The 25125-nt window shown below is 47.3% G+C and overlaps 1 protein-coding gene across 1 annotated transcript; it reads left to right on the top strand.

Moving 5' to 3' along the window:
* The first annotated feature begins 73 nt into the window (after positions 1-73).
* On the top strand, positions 74-20737 carry DNAJC7 (DnaJ heat shock protein family (Hsp40) member C7). The gene is made up of 14 exons (XM_055789959.1): positions 74-226; positions 10111-10199; positions 10728-10852; positions 10941-11054; positions 11639-11713; positions 14172-14290; positions 14648-14801; positions 15580-15744; positions 16780-16871; positions 18062-18135; positions 18688-18834; positions 19086-19238; positions 19769-19831; positions 20689-20737. Exons 1-14 carry the CDS (start codon positions 144-146, stop codon positions 20724-20726), a joined length of 1491 nt encoding a protein of 496 aa, XP_055645934.1. The 5' UTR covers positions 74-143; the 3' UTR covers positions 20727-20737.
* Positions 20738-25125: the final 4388 nt, after the last annotated feature.

The following is a 25125-nucleotide window of genomic DNA, read 5'->3' as shown; positions in this document are numbered from 1 at the left end:
GGACCCCACAGCCGCCCCGCCCCGCCCGAGCGCCGCTCTTGCCGGCCCGCGCGCCGCCGTCGCTGTCCGCGGCAGCCCCGCCCCTTCCGGCGCCGCGCCCGCCCCCGTCCCGCCGCCTGTCCCCAGCCCGGCCCGGCGGTAAGATGGCGGCGGCGGCTGAATGCGATGTGGTCATGGCGGCGCCCGATGGACCCGGCGAGCTGGAGAACGAGGAGGAGACGCGGAGGTAGAGCGGCTGCCGCGGGCCGGCCTCGTCCCGCCGGGCGGGGGAGGGAGCGGCCGGGTCCCCGCAGGCAGGCGGGGCCGGGGGCTGGCTCCCTGGGCCGGGGCCCGGCGGGCGGGTGAGGCCGGGGCAGCCGGGGGCGGCCCTGGGCCGCGGGGAGCGGGAAGGGGCCGGGGCGGCGGGGCCCGGGGCCTCGGGGCGGGGGAGCCGCAGGTGCTTGGCCGGACCGGGTAGGGTTCCCCCGGCCCCTCCGTCCCGGCTGTCCCGGGCTGCCAGCAGCGGGGCTGGGGGGCGCCCCGGGGTGCGGGGCGCCGGGCAGGGTGCGCTCCCGGCGGGCTGCGGCAAGGCCCTGCGCGGGGCGGGCCCTGAGGGCAAAGGCCTTTCTCCCAGCCCAGCCTCGTCCCGCGGGGAAGCCGGGGCTGCTCCCACCGGGGCTCGGCGGCGAGGGCCCACCCGGCGCTGTGACATGCCACATGCGCGGCGGGGCTGTGCGTGCTGCTTGGCGACGCTTATTTTGGGATGTCTTGGCTGCACGTTCCCATGTGAGATCTCATGGCCTCTGTGTGTACCAGGATTAGAACATACACCCTGTCGTGGAGTCGGGCTGTCTTCAGTCAACTGGAGCTTGAGTGTCCTAGAAATACAATTAACGTTATTTCTGTCTCGAGGCCACACGGGCTGGTGGTTGAAGAGAGCTTTTTCCCATCGCTGAGGACGAGGAGGAAAGGATTAAACTGGTGTAGAAGGTGAAGCTTCTAACTCCTAGATATGAGTGCTCTTTGCTGCCTCATCATACCCAGTTCTCTTGTCCCTGGTACCGTTTGAAACCTACACGTAGCAATTTTCACTCTGTCCTGACATGCTGTGAATAACGGGGAAAATATCACTTGCAGGTGAATGTTTGGGCAGAGTCCTGCTCTGAAAATGTTAGTGTAATTAAAGAGCTGCTTCAGCCTCCAGGAACTGGTTTATTTCTAAAGCGATCTGGTGCACCTTGCCCAGGGGAGCAGACGGTGTCATCTGAGGCTGGGGGTGGTGGGAATCCCAACCTTTCTTGCATGTTTTCTTCTCAAGAGCACGTGAGCTGGTTCCCAGTAGCAGCTGAGTGTTGCAGTCTCTGCAGGCGGTGAGATGGGAAGGTCCGATGTCTAGGAAACTCCACTGGTTCTGCAGCATCTAACGCTGGCAGTTGGTTATCTCCTGGGGAACTGGGGAGGAGAGAACTATTTCTGTAGAGGGTGAGGCAATTGCTCTAGAAAATTATTCAGCGGATGGAATCAAAAGGAGACAACAAAACCGAAAGCGGCCTCTGAGGAATAGCATTTTCAAAAGAATATTGATGGCCTGAGGTGTGTTGTGATGCTTGTTTACTGTTAGAAAATGAAGGCTTGAGGAGGCGTGCTGGGAAGGAGCTGGCTTCCTGGTGATGTCATTCTAAAGAGTTAAATTAAGTGTTGCTGAGGAGGCACCTGGATGTTGTACATAGGCTTCCTCCAAATTGCATGGCCTCTGAAGTTGGGAAAGCCCTCTTTATGGGTAACTCATTGCTTCCCCTGGGCTAGTTAAATGTGGTGTTTGAAGTGTTAAAAATACCCAAATGTAAAAACCATGCTGAAGGCGCAGTCATCTCCTGGTAGTGACCTCTGTCATGTTCCCGTGCCTTCCTCCTTCCCAAGTTTCATTGCAGAAGCGATGGGCGCAGCAAACCAGTCATGAATAGGATGATCTTGGGAAAGGCTGAGCAGGTGCAGAAAAAGAGTAATTCGTGGGCAGCGTTCGGTCCTTGCCCCACCGAGGGGAAGGTTCAGCTCTAACAACAGAGGCAGTCTCGGACATCTGAGTTTTTTCTTGGTGTCTTAAGGCCGGTGCTGTACTCTGACTATTACCATGCAGTGCTTTTGTTAGGTGCTTTCACAGGGTTTCCTTTTTTTTGTTGTTGTTGGAAATATTGCTCCTTTACCTTGGTAAAAGAAATGTGTGGGTAGGAGATGCTCTAAACAATGCTATGATTCTACTTCCAGGGTTTTTTTTTTTGGATGCTCAGAAAGTGTAGGCCTTACACACACGTGCCTTTCTGCCAGCTGGGGTAGATTTTCCAGGGGTCCTGTGCATTAATCTCTTCTCTACTTTGGCCCTTCCTTGCTTACATCAGTTGCTTAACTTCTGTGGCTCAGGGGATCTAATGTAAGTTAGAGTGATAGTCGCTGTATCAGGGAGAGTAGTTGGAGGCTTAATTAGGTGTGTAATGTTTGTAAAACCCCTTACAAGGGCTATGCAGGCATTCCACATTAATGGGCATGCACAGGCATACACCTGAATCCTATTTAGTACAGCCTTTATGATGTGTCTGTGCTAGCTTCTTTTAAAAATAGAAAAAAAATAAGTGAAAACCTTTTCTGATTCATTGCTGTAAGTCAGCATCAAGGGTTTGACCGTGTTCTGTACTTCTGTTTAGGAATTACAGTATGACAAGATGCAGATAGTTTGCTTAAGGACTCACCTTTGTGTAAATGCGTGATTCTGTTCTCTGTGGCCTAGTAAAAAATCAGGAAAATAGCAAAAGTGGGGTTCTGTATTTCAGAGTGATTGTAACTAATGCACCGAAACAGCTGAAAGCATGCCAAATGGCTCACTCACAGGTTGTTTAAGGCACGGGAATAGAGTGTGGTCACAGGATAATTATTGTCTGCTGCAGCATAAATTGTGGGGGCCCTTATGGAAAAGGGTTGATGTAATTGTGTTAATTTTATCTTCTGGGTAGCGGTGCTGTTCGTGCCGGCTCCTCTGCTGGGGAGCAGCTGATGAACAGGGGCTGGTCCACCCCCAAAAGGTCCCACCTTTTTTTTTTTTTTTTTAATTAATTTTAAAGGTTTCTAACCCATGGAGAGAGTTTTTCCCTTTACCCAGCTGGTCTGCAAGCTTGGGGTCACTGGAGTTTTGCCAGGGAAAATTTCCTTGTCATCTTCCTGGCAGCTCTGGGTTCTGTCTGATGTGCATGCCTGGGGCTGGATCTTTATCCGTGTTCTTCAGCACTGGAGGGTGCAGAAACCTCTTAAAAAGAAGTATCCAAAATCGTTCAGAAAATACCATTATGAGATGGTGTGCCCAGGCTGTTGTTTTTACAGTGCTTTCGCTGCAGACTTCAGCTGTGTTGATGCCTCAGTAGGAAATCGTAGCTAACCTTAGTAAAGCGATGAATGTGAAATTTGCCGCACAAAGTAAATTGTGCAGAAGTCAAGGCTGCAGACCTCGCCTGACTTTGGGTCACTAATTAGCATGACAGATGTTGCCTGGAGGTTGTCAGGTGCTGGTGAGTAGCAAGAGGCTTTCCAGTGTTATTTTGCATGAAATGAGTTGCATCTTGGTCAGGCTCCTCGTGAATAAATGTCATTACTTGCCTGCTTTCTCAGGGCGTGCTGGCAGGAGGGGGGTTGAGTTAGCTCTCGCTGGTGGGTGCGCATCGTTACGGGATAGCCTGAAGAAGGTTCCACTATTCCTGTTCTGCTTGTAAACAGGCACTTGAGTTTCCCAGGCTGTAAATCCAGCCTGTTTTACTAATCTGTAATTACTTTATGGTCTTATGATAACACAAGGAGCAGCAGAAGCTGCTCGCATAGTTGTTTACTCTCCCATAAATTTGCAGAGCGTTCGAATGCTCTGAATTAGGTAGTTGCTTTTTACAGTATGAAAAGGTGGTCAGTACCTACAACCCCAGCCTTTTTCTTTAACATGAGACATGTTTTTTTAGGGTGAATCATGTTGTAGAAGCAGTTGTTTCACCATGTAATCCTTACAGCTGGCTGGTTTCCTTCATTTAGGCCTCCGTGGGGAAAAAAGCAATCTCGAGCTGATTCTAGACCCTTCCGTGGGTTTTCATGACAGGTATGATGTGACCCTGCCAGAAATGCTCAGACCATTGCTATGAGCTAGGTTAATACTGAGCTCTGCAAGCGAGGTGCGTTGCATAACTGCGCAGTTAAAGTTCGGGGCTCATCTGGCTGTTTTCACTTACAGCTGCAGGGAGAGATTTCTTTGGTTTCTTGTGGTGTGTTTTGGTTCTTGCAGCTTTTGGTCTTGGGAATGTTCTGGGGTGTGTGTAGAGGATAGCTTGGGGGGGGGGGGTTGTGCTCCTTCTGGATTAAATGCCAGTTAATCTGTTTCTGCTCTTGTGAGAGACTTTGCTTTTATGTTTCAGCTGCTGAGTCTTTGCATGTACAGATATTTGCATGTACGGACTGGAGATTGCCCTGCTTTGGGGCATGCTGTGAGTAAATGTCATTCATTTTCATTTCTGTATTGCAGCTAGTAGTAAACCCAGTCCTTGTTCAGTGGGGGGTGCTGATGTGCAGAGAAATGTGTTGCGTGGTGCCCTGCTCTGTGTTCGGTGTGATCTCTGCTGCAACAGGGTCAGCACGATGCTGCCTAGCTGCAGAGGGTGAGCACTGTGAAATTCCGTATGATTTTGTGGTGTTTTCTGTACCAGAGACAGAAACTGCCAACGCTGCTGATGGGAGATGAGAGAGAGCGAGCGAGAGATTCCTCTTGCTCCGAATCCTCACTCGGGGTGTAAAACCTAACCTGGAGGAAGGGTCTCTAAAGCATACGGGGAGGTATACCCTGTACATCTCTGTGACCCATGTAGTGTTTGGCTTCTCTTCTGAGTCCTGAAAGAAGGGAGGGGGGAGTATCATATGGCCAGTGGCAAATATGACAGCTAATTTTAAGCTCTAGACATCTGCCCACTGTAAAATGTATTGAGATCACCAAACTTATTTTACCCCAACAGCTGAGTAACATCTGACAGCTGAGAATCTAGACTGGATTTCAACCAAAAAAAAAAAAAATGCTGGATAAAGGCACCGTATCCTATTAAAGAAAAAGTCTCTGCAAGAATTGCTTGGGAAAGGCAGGTGTGTTTCTTTTGTCAGAGCATGCCAAAAAAGATGGCTTGGTCAGGACAGGATTTTGGAGCCGCCTTTAAATCCTAGATATTTTAGGGGTTTTTGTCACTGTTTCGTAATGGAGGCAGGAAATGAAGTAGGAGTGAGGGTCAGGAGAGCAGAGAGGGAGCAAGTCTACCACCTGCTTACGTGCTAATTTCTCTAGCTGGGGAGTGTTGCTTTGAGCATGTACCTGAGTGCACAGGGTCTGTGCCGCCACGTCTAGACCCAAGAGGTGCTGTTTGTACAGATGCCCCGAGTTTCTGTCAGCTTAGAAAACGAGGTGTGTGTTGTGAGGTGGGTCTGCAAGTGTCTCGTTGGGAGCTGGAGTAGGAGGGGTGGAAGCCACGATCGGCGCTCAGGCGGGGGCAGCGTGTGGAAGCTCCGAGGAGGAGGCAGAAGTTGTTAGGCAAACGTGGGATTGTGTCAGTGGTGCGCGGGATGGCTGCTTCTCATAGCTCTTCTGTTCTGGGAACGAGCAGGGGCTGAGCTTTCAGCAGGGCACAGGGAATAGAAGGAGCCTTGTGATGGTTCCTTCTCCCACCAGGCAGGCAGCGAGCTCCTCGCGCTGCGGCCTCTCAGCCTCCAGCTCTGCGAGGAGAGCATCAGAACACATGGCTGCTGCCTGTCTTGGTGGCAGGTCCTCTGGGCTGACAGGGACCGGAGCACTTGAAGAGTTAGGGGTCCCGTAAAGAAGAAAAAAGAATTTACTAGCTCACAAGCAGGGAGTTACTCCAAACAGTTCCCTCCTTGTGAGCCAGTGGTACACTCCAGCAATGAAAGACAAACTTCTTCCCGAGATCCTTGGTGCAACTCTTCCTTGTCTTCTGCACCCAGCGTGGAGAGGCCGTGAGAAGACACTAACCTCCATCACAAAGCAATCCATTCAGCCTGGGTCGTATTTTTAGCAAAGCATGATTCTTCTTCAGTTTCAAAAGTAGCAAGTGGGGAATGCAGCCTACATCAGTGCGAGATGCAGAATGATCTCATTCAGGCTGCAGCATCTGTTTGGAGTGAAACAATTACCAGTGATATCAGGAGATCTGCATTTTTTTCTTGTTATAGCCAGAGACCGTGGTAAACAAGAACTGTTTTCTCTGTGTGCTTTCTATGTCAGTGGAGCGCAACTGGGGAGAGATGCTTCTGTTCTGTGTCTACGATCGCAGACCACAAGCCTTGCGTTTCCAGCAACTGGCTTTGCCTTTGTGCTTTGGAGGCAATTTGCTTTTTATTTCACAGTCTTTTTTTTTTTTTCATCGTTGAGCTTTAAGCCCCATGACCAATAGAAACACCAGTGTGCTTCCTTTCTGCTAGTGTTATCTGAAGCGATGTGACTTGTTGATATATCAATCCGTGGTAAATGCCTAAAAAGAAAATAGATCATTAAAAAAAAAAAGAGTAGAAAACAGTAATTCTCGTGTGTTTGTGTTTTCTCTAGCATCTCAGAATACCGGTGCTTTGTGAAAGTTGGTTTTGCCATGGATCTGTTTTCCTTCTCCCATTTTCCCAGCTCTTCCCAGCAGTTTGTTGGCAGACAGGGTGCTCTGGCAGCCAGCCCTTTAGCTGTATCTGTTAGACAATGCTTCCTCATAGCATGACAGGTAAAATTGCTAAAAGTCTTGTGGCTCAGGGACCGGTACGCTAAGGAAGTTACTGTGGTGGCTCAGAGAAGTTCTGCTGTTAATGCTGTGCACCCCTGTCTTTAGACTGAACAACAGAGAGCTTCCGAGGGAAGGAACTTTAAAAGCATTTGTGATTTTCTTTTCCATTTCTGATTGTAGAAACAACCAGAATAAAGTTTTGGTTAAACTACTTATTGCCAAGGTTTCGGAAGTGCAGAATTGCTGATTAGTTTTTCCGCAGTATTTTGAACGTTTGATCTGTATTACTGCAAAAAAAAAAATGTGGTTTTGTTTGGACACATTTTTAATCGTGCAAAGCGCAAGTCCTGCCGCTTGTGATACAGATCCATCCAACAGGCACATAATCATCACTAGATCTTGTGGCCCTCACAGAGGAGGAGCATGGAAGGGTGCTGTGCCGCTGCTCAGGGTCTGGCAGCATGCTGCCTTCTGAGGAAGAGGAAGGCTGCGGGAGAAGCACCTGCCTCGGGCGCGATGCTGGGAAGGCTGGGGTGGAGGAGGTATGGCACTTTCCCAGCTCAGATGGGTGAGTTCATCATTTGCTGGAACGGGAGCAGGTGCAGCAGGGATGAACTGGAGCCGGCACAAGACCCTTGCGAGGCAGTGGGGTGCATGTGCTAACCCCTTTCTTTACCACACTGTTGGTTGTTCACCTTATTTCAAACAGAATAACTGCAGCGTGGTGGTTTGACTTCAGCAGGGGTGCGCCTGGTCCGTTGCCGGAGTGTAGCTGACAGCAAAAGTTAAAACTGAAAGTGAAGAGCCCACACTTCAGCTGTGGCCTGCGGGCCCTCGGCGGGGCAGCTCCCTGTGTCTATTGTTTTGCCAGCTGGCAAAACTGTGATGGTTCAGTGAAAACAACCCTTTGCATGAGGCAGTTGTGTGGGAATGGCCAATGGCAAGCCTGAATGAGGTTAAAAACATGTGAACTTGTTTCAACACAATTGCCTTTGTTCTTTCTGTAGTAGGCTAGCTGAACATTGCTCTCCTTCACTGGTGGGGTCCCTCCTCCCTGCTTCGGCTCCTGCGCTGCCTTTGCCGAGATGTGCCCTAGGAGTGCCGGGGGCGCTGGCAGTGCCCCCCACCTTGGCGAGGACACTGCGGCTTGACTTCACTCCGTCCTGGGTTGGCAGCTTCCACTAGATGAGTTTCTTGCACAAGGATCTGGTCTCTAGGTACTTCTGAAATAAAAGTGCGAAATGGTGCTTGGCTCTTACCAAGCCTGCTCTGCGCCCTCACGTTTTGGATTTGGCAACTTACTAAAATGCAGGACTAGTCACAGTCTTCCCTTTGCTTTTTATTTTACATACCGAAAGAGGCTTCTCACTACGGCGCGTTCTAACAGTACGTCCTCTATAATAAGAGCACCTTTTCCACGCTTCAAATGCATCGTAGTTACAGCCTTCAGTGAAGAGAGTCAGCTTCTCTCCTGTTAGGTTTATTAAGAATGTGATTTGTGAAAGGCAAAAAGTCTTCGCTTCCTCTGGGCAAAACACAGTTCTGTAACGTGCCCAAAGCTGCGTCTAATTTTTGAGAGTTTTGTAAAGGTGTAACGAAATACAGAACTGAATCGCTTGCGTTATGCTTTCTGTGATAGGTGAGCCTAAATTTTTAAAGGTGAAGATTATCTCTGTGTTTTTAGTACGTGGTAGACTGAAGACTGGCTCTGACGCGGGCCTTTTGACTGTTGCAGTAGTGTTGCTAGATACAGAAACAAAGCTGCTCAGGCCCGAGAGCGATTGAACAGCTCGTGCTGGATGTTGGATGGAGGTATTTGTGTGTAAAAAGTCCTGTGACTCTTCACTCTCTAGTCCTGTGTTCTCTGAGCTGGTTTGCTTTTGTTTATCTTGGATTTCCCTGTAAACAGCTTTCCTGTGGCAAGCGGTACAAAGAGATGCCTTTGCTTCTGGACCCTTCTTTCAAGAAAATGCTGAAGCCCAACATTTCAGCACAGCCTGGAAGTGACCCGTGTTTGAGCCTGCAAGTGCAGCTCTGCCTTGGCAGGCTCGGGGGTGGGGATCACCCGGCTGTATTAGCTTCCTTGGCTTCTGTGTTACTGCTTCAGCAAAGGCTGCGTTCGGATCAGTTGGTAGTCATCCGAGAGGAGGAGGGTGACCTGGAATAATCCACTTGGATGGTACTGCTCGTGCTACAGTCGTTTCCCCGTGGCTGGACCGCTCTCGCAGAAGACTGCTGGTTGTTGAAGGACAGGGTGGCTGGGGCTCGTAGGTGTGCTGCCCGCATCCCTGGTGGCACATGAAGGATGGAGTCTGAGATGGTCTTTGTTCTGATGGTTAGAATTTGTCTTTGTCTGGGGCCAGAGTTCTGGTTGTGCAAGTGCTTTGGAAAGTGGACAAACAGTGTCTGTCTCTGGCTACAGCAGTGAAGTCCCAAAAGCACGATGCAAGTCTTGATGGCTTTGCTTTATAGTGGAGTGTTGCTTCTTTTGAGTTGGCCTCGTAGTTTTTAAGCGTTAAACAGTCCTGGAGGGGAAGCATGTGAATTAAATCACTGACTTTAATTCAGTGAAGCTGAATTAAACTCTAGCAGCATCGTACAAGTTCCCTCTTGGACTGCTTATCTGAAATAGTGAGGGTAGATGGGAGAGGAAGGATTTAATTCCCTTCAGGGGAAACTTTGCTTTCAAGAGTTTAAGGGATGCTGCTTTAAACCATATGTTGTGTGTTTTTAAATGGCCTAAACTGTCTCTGCAAATGCTTGCTTTTGAGTGCAAGGACTATTTTTGGACCTGTTGCCAAGGCAGTGCCAAGCTTCTGCTTGCACCTTTATTTCTCTCTGATTTAGCTGTCTTTTGACTGTAGAAATTGTTCTTGGCCCTGTTTCTTAAGTATGTGGGACTACTTCTGAAAGGCAGACAACACTGTTTCTTGACTTCAGTGACTCCTGAGGTTATACAGCACCTCACAGGAGCAGGCTGGTTTGATTAACCCTGTACGAAGGAGTTTTGGTGGACTCCACGAAGCCAGTGTACTGAGGCTGAAGGGAGGGTGCTCAAAGGTGGCTTTAGTCTGCTATTGCGTTCCTCTAACGTTTGGCTTGGTAATATCCCGAGTATCGCTGCTCATGGCCCTGGTAAAGTGGTGAAGTATCTGAGAAGCCAGCAGGACGTGAGGTGTGCTGTGTTCTCATGCACAGTGTGTACAGAGGAAATCTCACAAGAACCCTCTACAAGCATTTTGGAGCACTGAAGAGTTGTATTAAGGTTGTTGAGGTGCTCAGTCATGGTCAGAACCTGTTCTGGTGCTCAATTCCTCTAAAAATGTGGTGTTTTGCTTCCTTTCAGAGAAGCAGAATCATTCAAGGAACAAGGAAACGCATACTATGCCAAGAAAGATTACAACGAAGCGTACAACTACTACACAAAAGCCATAGGTGAGAACAGTTGGTAATATTAGTCTTTGCTGAATACCATGTCTACAAATCAAAGCTGGTTATTGATTTAAAATACACCAGAAGGGTTTCTAACGGCACATGCTGGGTGAAAACCTTTTGCCTGCTTTAATTACCTTGCGAAATTTCAGTAGATAGATAATGCAAGTCAGTACCAGTGTGGGTGATTGCAGCAGTTCTTTGTTTCTCCTCCAGCCAAGGTATTCTTAACACGAAACCGATCCAGCTTTCCCTCTAACGCAGGGTCAGCAGTGCTGCCAGGCTGAACACCGTAAAGTTTTGTTCTATACGAGTTTATTCCTGCACGTAGTGTGAGGAGCAATAGTTTTTATGACTTGCTCTTCAAATCAGCCGCTTGACCATCTTGCATAGTCTTAATCCGCTTGGGTGACATTATAAAATTGGGGAGGAATGTGAGTTTTTCATCCAACCACAGCTTTTCAGTATGTTCTACAAGTTGTGTAGCTGCTTGCATTGCACTAACAGTGAGTGCTCTTGTATCTTCTCCAGACACCTGTCCTAATAATGCCAGTTATTATGGTAACAGAGCTGCCACGCTCATGATGCTGGGGAGATTCCGAGAAGCACTGGGAGACGCCCAGCAGTCTGTCAGATTGGACGACAGCTTTGTAAGGGTACGTGGAAAACTTCATACTTCACGTCTCGGTACCCTTGTCTCTACCTGTTGCAGCTCTTGCAACTCCCTTTTAACCGTCTCCTCAGGGCCATCTCCGGGAAGGGAAGTGCCATCTTTCCCTAGGGAATGCCATGGCTGCCAGTCGCTGCTTTCAACGAGTTTTAGAACTGGATCATAAGAATACCCAGGCACAGCAAGAGGTGAGAGGTTCTCAAAATTGAAATATTCCCAGTAGATAGGGCTGTCAAAGGGAACGGGTTGGACTGGTGAGCCTTTCTCTTCAAATTTGCAAGGTGGAATCATAGTCATCATTAGTAACGACTGTTAGCATGCTGTGAGGGAGTGAGAAGAACGAGATCCTGTCAAAGTCTCTCTGTTTCAGTAGACAGCCAGGTTGCACAGTTACTTTTGTGTGTCGTTGTCCCTTCTTAGCAGAAAAGCATGAAGGCTAAACTGGTCTTTCACCCAGTGCTCCAGAGGAGAAATGGTATGTGCTGGTAAGGGAGCAGGGGAATGAGTGACACAGTATGTGGAAGGCTGCTGCCATTTCTGTACCTCATTCACAGGGGGTGCGCTTTCCTGGGCTACCAGTTAGGTCACTTGATTTCAAACTGATTTTAATGCTGGCAATAATATTTGTGTAATCTGCGTTATTGTTCCACGGTCTGCAATTGCTTTTGCTCTGACACTTTAGGGTTTCGCTGCTTAAATTAAATTGGCTGTTTGATGGTGTTTCAGAGCAGTGACTGTCCTGCAACACTTGCTGTGTTCTCCTGTCTTTCAGCTGAAGAACGCCAGTACTGTGCTTGAGTATGAAAAAATAGCTGAAGTAGATTTTGAGAAACGGGATTTCAGGAAGGTAAGGTGTGGTTGTTTGACCCTGGTTGAATGCCAGGTGCCTACCAAAGCCACTCTATAACTCCTTTCCTCAACCGGACAGGGGAGAGAAAATATAATCCCTCGTGGGTTGGGATAAGGGCAGAACAATAAATAAAACTTAAACAATAATATATAAAAGGCTCATGGGTTGGGATAAGGGCAGGGACATCACTCGGCAGTTACCATCACTGGCAAAACAGCCTCGACTTGGGGAAATTAGTTTAATTTATTACCAGTCAAATACAAAAAATAAACCCCTTCCCCACACCCTCGCCTTCTATCTGGGCTTAACTTAATTCCTGATTATTTTTTTTTGGCCTCCTCCCCCTGAGCGGCACAGAGGAGCAGGGAATGGGGGTTACAGTCAGTTCTTCACACATTGTTTCTGCCACTCCTTCCTGCTCGCACTCTTCTCCTGCTCCAGCGTGGGATCCCTCCCACAGGGGACCATCTTCCACGAACTTTTCCAATGTGAGTCCTTCCCACAGGCTGCAGTCCTTCACGATCTGCTCCAGCGTGGGTCCCCCGTGGGGTCACAAGCCTCACAAGGAAACCTGGTTTTGGCATGGGCTCCTCTCTCCGTGGGTCCACAAGTCCTGCCAGCAAACCTGCTTCAGTGTGGGCTTCCCACAGGGTCACAGCCTCCTTTGGGCATCTGCCTGCTCTGACATGGAGTGTCCTCCACGTGCTGCAGGTGGAGATCTGCTCTGCTGTGGACCTCCGTGGGCTGAGGGGGACAGCCTGCCTCACCATGGTCTTCACCACAGGCTGCAGGGGAATCTCTGCTCGGGTGCCTGGAGCACCTCCTGCCTCCCCTTCTGCACTGACCTGGGGGTCTGCAAAGGTGTTGCTCTCACATAGTTTCACTCCTTTCTCCTGCTGGTGCAGATTTTTATTTTTTTTCTGCCTTCTTAACATGCTGCCCCAGAGGCACTACCGCTGATTAGCTTGGCCTCAGCCAGTGACTGGGTCTGTCTTGGAGCCAGCTGGCATTGGCTGCATTGGACATGGGGGAAGCTTCTGGCATCTTCTCACAGAGGCCACCACTGTAGCTCCCCACTACCAAAACCTTGCCATGCAAACCCGCTACAATGAATTACAAGTGAAGAGGGTGACTGGCTCAGGCGGAATATCCTCTATTACTGTTTGCTTTGCAGGGTGAGTGGAACCACGAACGAGCTGTTTGAATACAGGTTTTGTCAGCAGCAGCCTTTGATCACGCTTTGCTCCTAGAATGCATATCCAGGATTATTCTTAACTCTTGAATAATAATAATAAAAGAAAAGGCAGCGTGCCTGCCATTATTACAGCGAGGGTCGTTGAAGGAGGGATGCAGATCTGCGTGGGGGCATTCTCCATTACTGTTTCCAAATCTTTTTTCCCCAAGGGCTGTAAGAGGATGCAGCTGGTACTGACCTGATAGAACAGGAAACAACAGCCTGAAGTCTGAAAGGCACCAAACACTTCTCGTGCAACAGTTTCTGTTCAGTGGATGCGTGTAAGGCCCAAGTTTGGCCCAGGAAAGAGGTTGTCCAGCACGTTAAGCTCATTGTTCAGGTCACTGACTCTTAGGCTTTTGGAAGGGTAAATTCCAGCTTTGTATCACCTGGCTATAAGGAGGAAATGGATGTATGGTCAATGTGAATGTCATGTGTAGGAGTTGCCCTGCCTGTATTGCATGTTCTGGGCTTTTGCATCTGTCTCTTCACATCTCCTGCCTCGCTTCACTGGGGAGGCTTGCATGAAATGTGATCTTTGTTTCTGGAGAGCTGCTCTTGCTCCTTCCTCACCCAGAAGCCATTGGCTTCTTAGTCTGGAGCACAGTGCTTCCCACAGCAGGCAGTCGTGATGTCACGGGCTGGGGAAGCAGATGAACCTTCGTGGAACAATGAGCCTGTTCTAGTGCAGATGTCCCCACCAGAGGGGCAGAGATGGAAAAGACCTATTAGATCACCCTGCCCATTGCAGTCAGACCAATGTAAGATCAGTCCCTGCACTGTACTTTTTTGTGTTTTGTCCAGTCCAAACTGTCTCAATCTATTGAATTTCTGTCCTTCCCACGTGCCTTTATGATGCAGGAAACAGGGGCAGAATTGTCTTCTTGGCTCTTTCTTCAGACCCTACGGTTTCAGAAGAGTTAAAGGGATGGACTTTCTACAGGTGTCCTTTGAATCTTCTGTGTAGTGCCGTGTCATGGTAACATAGCAGGTGCCACAAACCTTTGTACATAAAGCCCTTTGAAAGGGAAAACAAAAAACCTGTACGTGAGGAAGATTTGCTAGCATACGTCTCCAGCAGCAGAAGAAACAGGTGTCTGCACACTTATCTTCCTGTTCAAAGACAAATACGAAATCTAAAATGTGGTGCTGGTGCAGCCTTTCAAACTGGGCCTTTGGCTGTTTGCTTTGCTCATGTTTGTGTTTTTTTTCTTACACCAGGTTGTGTTTTGCATGGATCGTGCTTTGGAGTTTGCTCCGGCTTGTCACCGATTCAAAATCCTCAAGGCTGAATGTTTAGCATTATTGGGTCGCTACCCAGAAGCACAGTCTGTAGCAAGGTGAGCGTCTTAAGGTCTAGAGTTTGAGTAACTGGTCGTGTGTCCTGGCTGTTGCTTGTTTTCCACAGCCTGAAATAAACGAGGGAATCTAAAAAAGAAATAGTCCTTAGTGCAAATTGCAAAGAAGAGGAATGCATGGATTTATCTCCTTTTAAAGTTAATCTTGCCAGGGAAACTGCATTTTGACTCTGTTGATAACCGGCAGTCTCGCTTGAGCCAGTTCCCATACTTTCTGCGTATCTGTACCACAGAGTTGATAAAATAAGTAAATAACTCAGTGGAGGAAGAGTGGTTTTGGAGATCAGAAGGAAACTGGAATAGGGAAGCGTTTTCATTTTTTTTATGTGTCTATTACAGTGACATCTTACGAATGGACTCAACAAATGCTGATGCTCTGTATGTCCGTGGTCTCTGCCTTTATTATGAGGACTGTATTGAGAAGGCAGTGCAGTTCTTTGTCCAGGCACTCAGAATGGCTCCTGATCACGAGAAAGCATGTCTTGCCTGCCGTGTAAGTGTGGATGCTCGGGATGGGGCTGCAAAATTGCCAGGAATTTTTTTTTTTTTTTTTTTTTTATTTTATCCAAATGTCTAACTTGGTTCTTCTGGATCAATCCCTTCTCCTCTCCTCAACATTATTATTCCCCAGATCTCCACTAGCAAGTAGCGTGTCCAGCCCTTGCTAAAGACAACCAGTGGCTGCTTTAGGTACAACTGAGTTGCTAGAAGCTCTTTCTTAGAAGTTTGTGATACTTCGAAGGCTGCCTCCCTTTCATTCTTCTTTGTTCCTTGATCAGATACAGGAGCAATAAAACTAGGTCTGTCTATTCTAAAAGAACTTCTGGCTTTCAGGTTTAATATTTGTGCCTACAGGTTGACTTGCATTTAAACACTGATCCTTTTGCATTGCACCTTCCCTGTTTTAGGTCTTTGACCAACTTTTAAAATCTGTTCACTTGTATAAACTCTCCAAAAGTGATGTCCCATTCATTTTTTTAAAAAAAAATCCATACATTTATTTCACTGTCATGTTCTAGTCTTAAAAATTAGGCAACCTTTGTTTGTTGGAGAACGCTTTTAACTGGCACTGGCTGTTCCTTAGCGCTTGTCTTCGGGGAAAGGCAAAATGTTTACAGCCCATTCCAGCTGCTGTAGCAACGCTGTGACTTTTGTATCCTGCAACCAAATGATGATGGTTAGGTTTGAGGACCATTGCCCAGTAAAATAAGATGCTTGGTACCCCTGAACCATTTACCTTGTGTCCTTATCCAGGGTATATTTTCTTTCAGAATGCCAAAGCACTTAAAGCAAAGAAAGAAGATGGGAATAAAGCATTCAAAGAAGGAAACTACAAACTAGCGTATGAACTATACACAGAAGCACTAGGAATAGATCCAAATAATATAAAAACAAATGCCAAACTCTACTGCAACCGAGGGACGGTTAATTCAAAGGTAAGAAATGGTCACCTGGCAGGTAGTCTTTCATCCTGTTCCTCACCACATAGTTTATACATTGCACATCGGTTATTCTGGGAAGCCCAGGCTTCTCTGGCTGCTGGGGCAGCTGAATCTTTCTAGCGCTGTAGGCAATGGTTCAGGTTTTTGCACTTGCACAATGATTGGATCTGTTCCAGACAGCCGGTGAAGTTGACTCCTGAAGAAACAAAACTCAAATACTTGGGCTGCACAGGGTGGGAGGGAGAGGAGGAATGTGGTTTAGCCTTAACTGAATCAGCATAAAGGCATCCTTATTTGTTTCCTTCTGGTAATGAGGTATCTTTTCTTTGCTTATTTTTCTGGTAGGTCATCTGTCTTTGGGGTTTTTTTTATCTAAAAAAATATGACTTCATTTAAAAATACTTGGACACTTTTTCCAGGTTTGCTGTGGCCTTTTAGAGAAACAGCCACATGATAGTGCTTCCAGTTTCCACCCTGCACTTCCTCCAGGCATGTTTCCGTGTCAGCTGCCTCTGTGTGGTGACAACTGGTCCACCTGCTAGCAAGGCTTTTCAACACCCCCACTTGGTCAAGAAACAGAGGCTGTTTGCAAAACCTGGGAAATGGGATGAGCTGGAGGCAGCAGTAATGAATATTTTCTGTGGCTGTTTGTGTCTGCAAACAAACAATGCCGTTTAAAAAAAAAAAACACATTTGAATTACTATTTTCTGGGCTGGGAATTAGTTTGAACACAAAATAACTTTGGTTTTCAGATCATTCTCAGGAAGACCCTTGTTTCCAAGTGCATTTCTTTAAAGAGAAGCACCGTGTAGTTCTACTGTTTCACTAGCCAAGCTTCTGATTTTTCCCTAGGGATCAAAAGCTCTGTGATTTTGGGAGGGCTGAAAAAAATTTCCTAGATGCAGACACACACAAGAGTGAGATTTTTCCAAGATTCTTTACGCTTTTCATTTGCTTAAAATTAAAATACTGCTTGGCAGAATTTGTTCTCTGCTTGGGATTCACTTTGCTTCTGTCTGACGTTATAGCTTAGGAAACTCGAAGAAGCAATAGATGACTGCACGAACGCAGTAAAACTGGATGACACGTATATCAAAGCGTACTTGAGGAGAGCACAGTGGTAAGTAGACCTTTATCATGGACATGCTGAGCAGGTTTGTGGGTAGGAACCTCCTTCCTGCAGCACTGATTGTCAGGGATAACAAATCTGAAGCTTAACTGAATAAAAGGTTCTGTCTTAAGGGCTCCTGAATTTATTCCTCTTCCTTACGGTGATGAGGTGGCAGGGGAGACTCTGTGCAGTCTGTCCTGCCTGCACGGATCTGGGACTGCCTGTTGATTGTTGTATTCAGGCAGGATTTGTTCTAAAAATTAATTTACTTATGGTTATAGACTAACGTAAGATATTCTGTCCCAGAGAACCCCCCTCAAGCTTTTTCAGAAGGGCTGCTGCAGTAAGAGATCTTATCCTGGCAGAGCTGTTCATGCTTCCAACAAAGCAGATTTTGAAATGGGATGCCCTGCTTCCCATAAAGGAGAAATCAGCCAAGACTACGCGTATTTCAGCCACAGATAATACCGCAGTGTAGCGCGCTGGGGCTGAACAAGCAGTACAAAGGAAGTTTGGGGCTGTACGTCTCCTTTGTAACTTGGCACCACCCAGGGAAGTAGTCAAAGCTCGTCTGACCGTGGGGCTGTCTGCCACTTTCTTCGACACTGATTATTCCCCAGTTTGTGACAAAGCAGCCTGGCTCATAGATGAACCAAAACTGTTACTGCAGCCTTCCTGTTGTGCATTCCTTTTAATTTACAACTTTCAGTGTTCTTCTCAAGCTCCACCTCAGTAATTGCTAAGTTACAGTAAGCAGTTAATATGTGAGTAAGGCTGAAATGCCAAGGGACAGGCACGCATCCCTCTGAGGTGCCAAGATTGTCACTTCTAACCAGCGTTGATCGTGTACAGCTGTGCACCAGCTTCCTTGAAACCTTGCTGGCTGCTATTAGTTCCTGCGGCTGGATAAAGTAATTATCAGATCGTTAAAGTAGAACTTGTGCTGCCAAATGAGGTTGCAGGCTCCGCTTGGAGCCCGAAGTACAGGTTCCTGTGCCAGGATTTCCCACAAACAGCAGGTGTCTGGGCTTCCAGTCAGCCTAGCAGTGACCCTCTGTGGGTTCCTCTGATGATTGCTTTTTCTGCAGATCGGTGCACATCTTTTCCTTAATTGATATCCGTCCAGAAAGCTTGTACCTGAACCCCATTTTGATATTTCCTGTGAAGTACACCTTGGCCACCAGTGTTTTTTTCCACAGTTACATGGACACAGAACAATATGAAGATGCTGTAAGAGACTATGAAAAGGTTTATCAGACAGAAAAAACGAAAGGTGAGCATACTGGCATTCTTCTTGTGTGCATAAGTTTGCCTTAACTGGCAGTTTTTTGTTGGTGTTGCTTTTGTTTGCTTTTTCCCCCCACAATACGCTCTGATTTGCAGCCTTTCACCCCAGCAGGACGATGCTGCAAAGTCCTCAGAAGTGCTCTGAGATGCCTGTCTCAGGATCTGGTTTTTCTCCTCGGCATTCAGTGCTGAGAAGGCAATTTAGCTTCTAGCTGAAGCAGTGCTCTAGATTCAGAATACCTGGTTATGGTTCTCATTCTTAACTGACATCTTGCTGGTTTGGTAGCCTGAAATGAAACAGTCCTTGTGGTTCAGTGTCTTAAAAACTGGTTTAAGAGCACTGGGGTGTTTACCTACGTTAGGAAACAGCCTTAAGTGGACAGTGAGGCTTTAATTAGCTGCCTGGCTGTAAATCCAGGTGGGTTGGTTACTTGCAGCACTTGAATTGTTCAACCCAGATCATCTCAACGTGTTGGCCTTCAGCCTCTTTTGAAGCAGGAGGTTGTGCCTGACGCTAAAGCATTGCACTTCTTTCTAGAACACAAGCAACTTCTCAAGAACGCACAGGTGGAACTAAAAAAGAGCAAACGGAAAGACTATTATAAAATCCTTGGGGTTGACAAAAATGCCTCTGAAGATGAGATCAAGAAGGCTTACAGGAAAAGAGCACTAATGCATCATCCAGGTATCCACAAACAGTCCGTTATTAGAGGATGTGTTGTTGCTTTGATCCCCTTGCTGCGTGCATGTGCCCTGTGAAAGCATCGCTCAGAGGCAGGAATAATTATTTATTAGATAAATAGAGGGGGAATTTCTGGACAAAGAGCAGTTCTGACCCCACACATCTAAAACACCTGCTGTGGCAGCAGCTGGGAAGGTGTAGCGTTTTCCATTTTCACTAGTAACGTGCTTTCCTGCTTGTTTTTGTGTCCCTAGACCGACACAGTGGGGCAAGCGCAGAAGTACAGAAGGAAGAGGAGAAGAAATTTAAGGAAGTTGGTGAAGCATTTACCATCCTGTCAGATCCCAAGAAGAAGGCCCGCTATGACAGTGGGCAGGATCTAGAAGAGGATGGATTGAACATGGGAGGTAAGTGTGCCTTAGGATATTCTATCGTGGCAGCCTTTAAAAAGATTAGACCATTTAGTGCCTTCTCCTCTTATGCAAACCTCCCGTGTGTAATAGTTCTGTGAACTGACTCTGGTCTCTGGAAGCATTTGAGTGGCAGATTTTTGCTGGAAGATTCAAGTTGTGAACAGGCTAGGTTCTGTGGTGGATGTTATCCTTGACTGAGCTGGTAGGTAATAGCTGCCATTAGGCACTTCCTAGGAGGTGTAAAATAGTATAATAGAAAGATGTGGGTCCCTAAATGCTGCTTATCCAAAATTCTTAGCTCCCCCTGTAAATGAAATTATCTCTGACAACTTGATTTTACCTGTTTTCTGCTCGTCAGTGGCCCTGTACTCCGCTGCCGCGTGGCAGTGCTCAGCCAGCAGGCTGTTCGTAGCTTTTTGTCCATTTCTAGAATGCTTTGTGGGCCCTCAGTTAAGTGACGATTCCTAAACCTGTGCAAAATGTAAGTGGCTCTGCAGCTCACAGCTTCCTTTTCTTCCCTGTAGACTTCGATGCAAATAATATCTTCAAGGCCTTCTTTGGTGGGCCAGGTGGCTTCAGTTTTGAAGGTAGGTGGACGTGTCCACTCAGCTTTGGAAACGTAAGTACACAAATCGCTTGACAGGGACAGCAGAGTTTCCCAGAGCAGATGTGCTGTTGGAGAAGGCTGTTTGATTTTTTTTTTTTATTATTATTATTTTTTTCCACATGAAAGTATCTTAAGAGCTTTTGGAAGCTTCTGTCTGCACAGCATCCCAGCTGATGGCCAGTTCTGGTTCTTTTGTCTTTAAAAGTAGCAACAACAACAAAAAAAAAAGGGTTCCCTGTTGTAGAATTGTGTGTGGGCTTTGCCACCTGAGTGAGGAACGGTTGACCGTAACTGGGATACAGCTGCTGGTGCTAAAGCTCGGTCAGAATCCAGTGCATGGGTATTGTGCAGCTCTCTCCTGGTTTCCTAACCCTGAATCCTGAGATCCTCTGCCTGCAAACATTTTGAGGCGCCTGGAAGCCACGAAGGAGGTGTTGCTCAGCGTCCCTTCCAACTTTATGTGTGGTCAGGCTTTCTCCGCACGCCTTGCAGGGAGATGGCTACGTACAGCCCTGAGCAATAGCGACCTACCCCTTGGGGAAGGGCGTGTTCCTTAAGGTGTTTTGTTATGAATTGTGAGATGTCTCGCACGCTTCGTGTGCTCTTCACCTTCCTCCTTGCAAACGGGCTGGTTTGGCCTGTGTTACCAGTAGCCCGCTCTTCTGCTAGGTGGGAATTGGCTGCTGGAACTGCGTAGCAAAGATCTCACCTCTCCTGCTTGGTCAGATGCTTTTGTTTGATTTAAGTACTGGCTTGGCGTCGAGCTACGCAGGCCAGTAGTGAACCAGCTTGTCTTTGGCATTTGAAAACACTAATACATTTCATTTTCTTTTTCAGCTTCTGGGCCTGGAAATTTCTTTTTCCAGTTTGGCTAAAAAAAAACAAACACCAAACCAACCCCAACCACACATACCTGATCTGCTTATTTTAACCTTGAATATGGACATACTTAGATTCCTTCCTTCATCATGTCTCATTGTACTTAGAGCAGTTTCATTTTTCTCGGTTGGAGACCTCTGTTTTGTGTGCTTTTGTGTGTGAAGAGGAAACCAGCTCGGGGAGGGGAAGGCTTGTGAATTTTGTTTTACTGTTAACTTTATTAAAAAAAAAATATAGAAAAAAAAAAAATAAAGCTTTGAATCTTTTGGTTCCTCCATGCTGGCCCATACTTTCAGACTGTTCCTGCTCCTCAGTGGAGAGGATTTCCCTGAAGTCCTCCCGGAATCTCAACATGTAAGAGGGTGAAGTGATCTCCTATTTTGTTTTGGTTGGCTCCGAATGGCAGCATGTCTACTAGGGTTTGTAAGTACTTTGTAATTTATATTAATCTTCTGACAATATTGCCAAGATTCAATCGAGTTTCATACAATCGCATTTTACCTGCCAGCTATCTGGTTTTTGCCTTTTTTTTTTTTGTTTTTTTTCCCCACAGTTCTACCAGAACAGTACACTTGGGCATTAACTTAAACGATAATGTGTGAGTTTAACAATTTTGTATCAGAGAAATGCTTCTTTGGATTTAAAAGAGCAGCTTATGTGAAAATTCCCTGTGATGCAGCTAGAATTAAGGGCTTTGTGTTTCCACTCCAAGAATTGTTCTGTTTGAGGGAATATTGAATTTGCTCTGGGCTGAATTTCTTCACCGTACCTTTTTTTTTCTTGAACGTTTAATATTTATGCTAAAACTTGATTTTATTGAGATTGATGTTTGATTTCATGTTACTGATCCGTAACGTGGATGAGCTCTTTCTGGCTCTGAAGAAATGCAAAGTAAAATTCAGGTTAATCACTGAAAACGGTTACTGTGTGCGTGCAGCAGCGTGCTCTCATAATGTTTACAGGAACTGTACAAATATGTTAAACTAGTCAAGTAGTTTGCAACTAGAAGTAATTTACTAGTCCAAAGAAGCAAGAAAATGCAAAGTCAAACTCTGAACTGACAGTCTGCCACTTGCTTCTCTTGCACAATGTCAGGACAAGTGCTGGAGGGATGAGTAAAGCCTGGAGCTGCACGCGGCTGCACCGTCTGGAATTGGAAATGGATTTGGTTCGGTGGTGCTGCCGGTTACCTTGAATGCCGTTTTGTTTTTCACCGTAAACCTAGTGTCACAGCAAGACCTCAGCTGGGAGAGGACTCTGCCTTCCAGAATTCTTCCCTTTTCTCTAGAGCGTGAAGAAGCTTTTTTGCGTAGGCGCTTGGTCGGAGCTCCGTCCCGTCTGCGCGGCGGTGGTGGAGCGCGGCGCGTGGCGTTGGCTGGCGGAGCGGGGTTTGAGAGAGCGGCGACACGAGCGAGCGGGGCGGAGGCTTGGCGGTGTCGCCGTATCGGGAGTGTTTTGGACCGACCTGCGGTAGCGTAGTGACGTTTGGAGGGCTGGATTTGGCTTGGCTGAGAAAACAGGGGTTCGTACCGATAACGTGCAAGACTTTCCCTAGAGGAGCCGGACGCTGACTGCTCTATCGTAGCTGATTTCACTTCTTACTGCAGGAACAAAAACCGGCAACGGCTTCGTTGCGTGAAATGATTACTTTGAACGCTAACATCGTCTTCCTTCCTGCTGAGGGCTGTGCTTGTCCTGCTCGGTGGGACAGAGCTGCTAGACTGTAACACAAGTTACCTTCATTTCCAACCGTTGCAATAGTGTCGTGGTGCTGCCGCCGCCGAGCGCTGCGGGGCCGGTGGTTGCGTTTGGTCAGAACCTTTGACAATCTCGTTTTCATAGAGGGAAGGTTTAAGGGCTTAAATTCTGGTACTGCAGAATAAAGGAAGTATTTTATCCTAACTCGCTCGCAAGTCAGCTTTTCAAACGAGCCAATGTGGAGTTCTCTTTCGAAAAACAGACTCTACAAGGTTTATTCGAACTTCCTTTGCACCAGTGTAACGTGATGGACTTATCCGGATTGCACTGAGGGCAAAAAAAGGTCTTAGCATCTTTCAGACGCTGAAATGGTAAATATCTCGGGAATTGAAATACTGGTCTATGCATATTGGAACTTCTCCGGTTCTCATGGCACTTGTAAATCAGAGTTTACAGGACTTATTTTAGTGGCATTTTGGATTCATAACGTCTCGTCCTGTGTGTATTGATATTACTGTACAGTTTGGACTTTTCTTGGTCTTCTATCACCATGCACAGAGACGCGTCCTGCATTTGTCAGTGGGTTTTATTATTATCATTATTATTATTATTATTTCCCCCTCCCCCCAGTTAAGACAGACAGGCTTGCTTCCTTCTCTCCAAACGTTGAATGAGACCGTTCCTTGGAGGACAGAAGTGGAATGGCTTTTCTTCTGAGAGAGAAAATGTATACAGCAAATATTTATAAACTGTACATGAACGCGCGATTTGATGTAGTTAAATAGGAATATGGTGAGTGCCAAGACTTTTCGAAGGAGCGTTATTGTGTGATTCGAAGCGAAGGCAAACGCGCGTTCCCCTTCGCACGGAGCAGTGGGCTCGGAGCGGCGTTCGGCGACGCTCCCGCTACCTCAGGACAGCAGCAGCAGCGCCGGGAGATAGAGGGGCAGTGGCCTTGGAACCTCTGTCGGGTCCTGGTGAGGCTCGGAGACACGGGGCTGTTTCTGTTTGGAAAAAAAATCCGCTTAGAGATGCGCGTTGCTTGAAACGTTGCCTTTCACACTTGGTAGTTCTGGAACGTTCTTCATGGGTTGTGTTTTGTCTATAGCCACAGGGAACCTTAGTGCCATTTTTCTAGCTGCTACCACTCGGCAGACCTCCCCGGCTTCCTTCAGCTCCGCGGGGGCTCCCAGACACAGGAATTCGCCACGGAGACGGTGAATAAGTATCTGAAAGTGATACGATGCCTGTGGCTTTTCTAGAATGATAAAGAGCTGATGGAGGCGGGAGGAGGCGGTTGCTGTAGGTGATGCCCTCGGAGCACGGTGGGACGTACGCACACCCTGCGCCCTTTGGCGGGACTGTAGGCCACCGCGTGGACTTGGCGGGTGGACGAAGCCGATGGTAAAGCCCTTCCTTTTAACAAGAAGAGTTTTCTTTCCGGAAGTCAGGCTTTGTAATGATCGCAAGGTTTTTTGGTGGGTGGTTTTTTCTTTTTTTTTTTGTTTTTTTTTGGCATAACGGTAAGAGCCTTAATACTTAATCCCGAAACACACTTCAGCGTGCCCCCAGAGCGTTCCACGTGCAGAATTGCTCGTGCCCCGCTCTGCCGGGCGGACAGCCCAGAATGCAGGCGCTGAGGAGCTTTTGCTGTGCGGTGCTTGGGCCTGCCAGCTCCCACCCGGCGTTCCGCAGGGGCTGGTGGGTGCTGCAAGGGCTCCTGCCGGTGGGGAGCAACCGGAGGCAGCGGAGCAGACGTGGCCGACGGCTGGAGCGGGCTGGCGTGGAAGGGAAGGATCTTTTAGCAGAGGGGATGGAAGGAGTTGCCATTGAATGGCTCGATAACAGGTGGAGATAGATATATATATGTAGCTGTTGGCTACAAGTTGTAAAGTCCAAGGAAAAAGGGGGTGTGTGGGGAGCGTGGCTCCCGGCTCGGGCAGAGCAGGCGTGTGACGTGAGGCTCCGTTGTGACTGTGGCGTTTGCAAGGAGATAAGGAATTGTTTGACTATTAACGCTTTCCCTCTGATGGTTTGATTTTTTTTTTTATTTTTTTTTTTTTTTTGCCTAATCATGGTACTCGTGGTGTCTGAGCTGCTGTAGGGCTAGTTTCAAATAGTGAAATGCAGTTGCATTCAAGTGAAAATGGAAGGAATTTCATGCTTTAAAAATGAAAACATGCATCAGTAACGTCAGTGTGTGGGAGATACTTGCATGTACAATGGTCTGACCTCTAGACCACAAAGCCTGGTGTGTTTTTTCTTGTGTGGATTTACTTTACAAATCTGATGCTGTGTCAGCTCCACCTCTTGCAGGGGAGTATTGAGAGTCCTTTCCAGATACACTGAACCTGGACTTGAACTCAGATGTAAAGACCATTAAGATGCTTCTGGCTGCCCCCGTTGACAGGCTCTTCGTTGTTTCGGCTACACGTGCTATGTAGGAAAGTACGTGGTTTCGTTTGTGAACTTTGGAAGTGTTGCTGTAAAGCTGGATCCTTAGTGCTAAAGGCTTCTGACTGTTTTGTAAATACGTAAACGCGAATTGGAGAGAAAAAAAAAAAAAAAGAGAAAGAAACAAAAATGTTTAGAGACAACAGTATTATTATCCGTGGAATATTGCCAGTCCCTCAGCTTTCTGTATCTGACGGGGATACAGAGGGAAAGCTGCTGTGCTGTTGTTTCGTTTCCGATACG

This window comes from Falco peregrinus, chromosome 18 (genome assembly GCF_023634155.1).
Source record: "Falco peregrinus isolate bFalPer1 chromosome 18, bFalPer1.pri, whole genome shotgun sequence".
Taxonomy (NCBI): domain Eukaryota; kingdom Metazoa; phylum Chordata; class Aves; order Falconiformes; family Falconidae; genus Falco; species Falco peregrinus.
The sequence above is the reverse complement of the archived record's forward strand: the minus strand, read 5'-3'. Positions and strand labels throughout refer to the sequence as shown.